The sequence below is a fragment of the Trichinella spiralis genome, assembly GCF_000181795.1.
Source record: "Trichinella spiralis strain ISS 195 chromosome Unknown Scfld1054, whole genome shotgun sequence".
Classification (NCBI taxonomy): Eukaryota; Metazoa; Nematoda; class Enoplea; order Trichinellida; family Trichinellidae; genus Trichinella; species Trichinella spiralis.
In genome coordinates, this window is record NW_003527993.1 from 1 (window position 1) to 1,415 (window position 1,415).

At 53.8% G+C, this 1,415-nt stretch overlaps 1 protein-coding gene across 1 annotated transcript; it reads right to left on the bottom strand.

Moving 5' to 3' along the window:
- Positions 1 to 307: 307 nt before the first annotated feature.
- Tsp_14971 (zinc knuckle protein) lies at positions 308 to 1,288 on the bottom strand. The gene has a single exon (XM_003370270.1). It carries the CDS (start codon positions 1,286 to 1,288, stop codon positions 308 to 310), a length of 981 nt encoding a protein of 326 aa, XP_003370318.1.
- Positions 1,289 to 1,415: the final 127 nt, after the last annotated feature.

Sequence of the window (1,415 nt, forward strand, 5' to 3'; positions counted from 1 at the left end):
TTGGATTCCTCCATTGTTCTTGACTGACAATCCCCGGCTTGGCGGCCCTTCTAATAAATCAGCGGACTGTTACGGCGACGGCTTTGATCCGCTGCCCCAACGGACCATCAGCGACCGGCAATGACCGAACGACACGCGTACAGCAATGATCGTTACACCTGTTAATGAAAAATTAACGTTGAGATGACGTTTCATCCAAAAAACTTGCTTTTCTTCAGTGAAATAAATTTTTTCACATTTTTGTATTCTTTTAAAATGCATTTTAAACAAAACTGTAGTAACATAAATCAAATGTTCTAATATGATTTTACTGATTATCAGCAAAATGCCTTAATAGTGCATATGTAACGAACGGTGATTGTCCAGCTTGGAGTTCCGTCATCGCCAGGAGACGGCGATCCCTGGTTCCGCTGCTCGGAGCACGCGCCGTACGGGTTCGGGTCCGTCGCTGGGGACAGTCTCGTCGAAAGTGGCCCAGGCCACCGCACTCGAAGCACTCCATTGTCCTCCGTGTGGGTTGCAAGCGGGACTGCCGCTCCCGAGTCACCACCAACTTGTCCACGCGCCGGGCCAAAGCTTCCACAGTCTTGGCTAGGCTGTCGTACACCGAAGCAGCATCGTCGACTGTTTTCCGCCGGTCTTCCTCGATCTCGGTTACTATTTCCGCCAACTGGCGTGCCTTTGTGAGAGTCGCCGGCTCCTGCAGGCAGAGCTCTCGATGGACTTCTTTGGACGCCAGGCCGAGGATGAAACGGCTGACCAATTCGCACTCTGACTTCCCGGCTCTGCGTCCCATTTCGGCCACTTCGCGTGCAAAGTCTCGGATAGACTGATCCTTTCGCTGCCGCAGGCCACTGAAACGCATTTCCAAACGGATCGGAGACTCGCTCTGACCGTAGGCATCCAGCAGGCGACGTTTAAGCTCCTGCCAGGAACTGTCCCGTGTCGAACCGGGCGGGAAGAGCTCGCGTCGCACCGCTTTCGTCATAAGCAGGCGAGCGCTGGCGGCGTAGTGGGAGGGTGGCACACCAGAGATGATGAAGAAGTCTTCGACGTTGTCCAGCCACTCGGAAGGATCCATTTTCGGGGAAAAGGCTGGGGGTGGGGGGTAACAAGCAGTCCTCAACGCCATTTCCGGGACAGGCTCCCAATGTAACGAGCCGCTCCCTCGGGCAGGCTCGTTCACTACCTCCACCGCGCTATTGGCGCATTCGCCGCTCAACGGCGACGGGCTGGTTTTGAACGGCGGGCTTCCCTTTCTTTCCGATTCGCGCTCTCCTGATGCCATTATAACAATAAAAAAACAGTCAATATGTATAGTTTTTATTGGCAACAGCGAACAAGAACTGCCGACGATGCGTTACAGCAAGCCTCTTCGACACACACAACAACGACCACGCCCACGTACAACTACG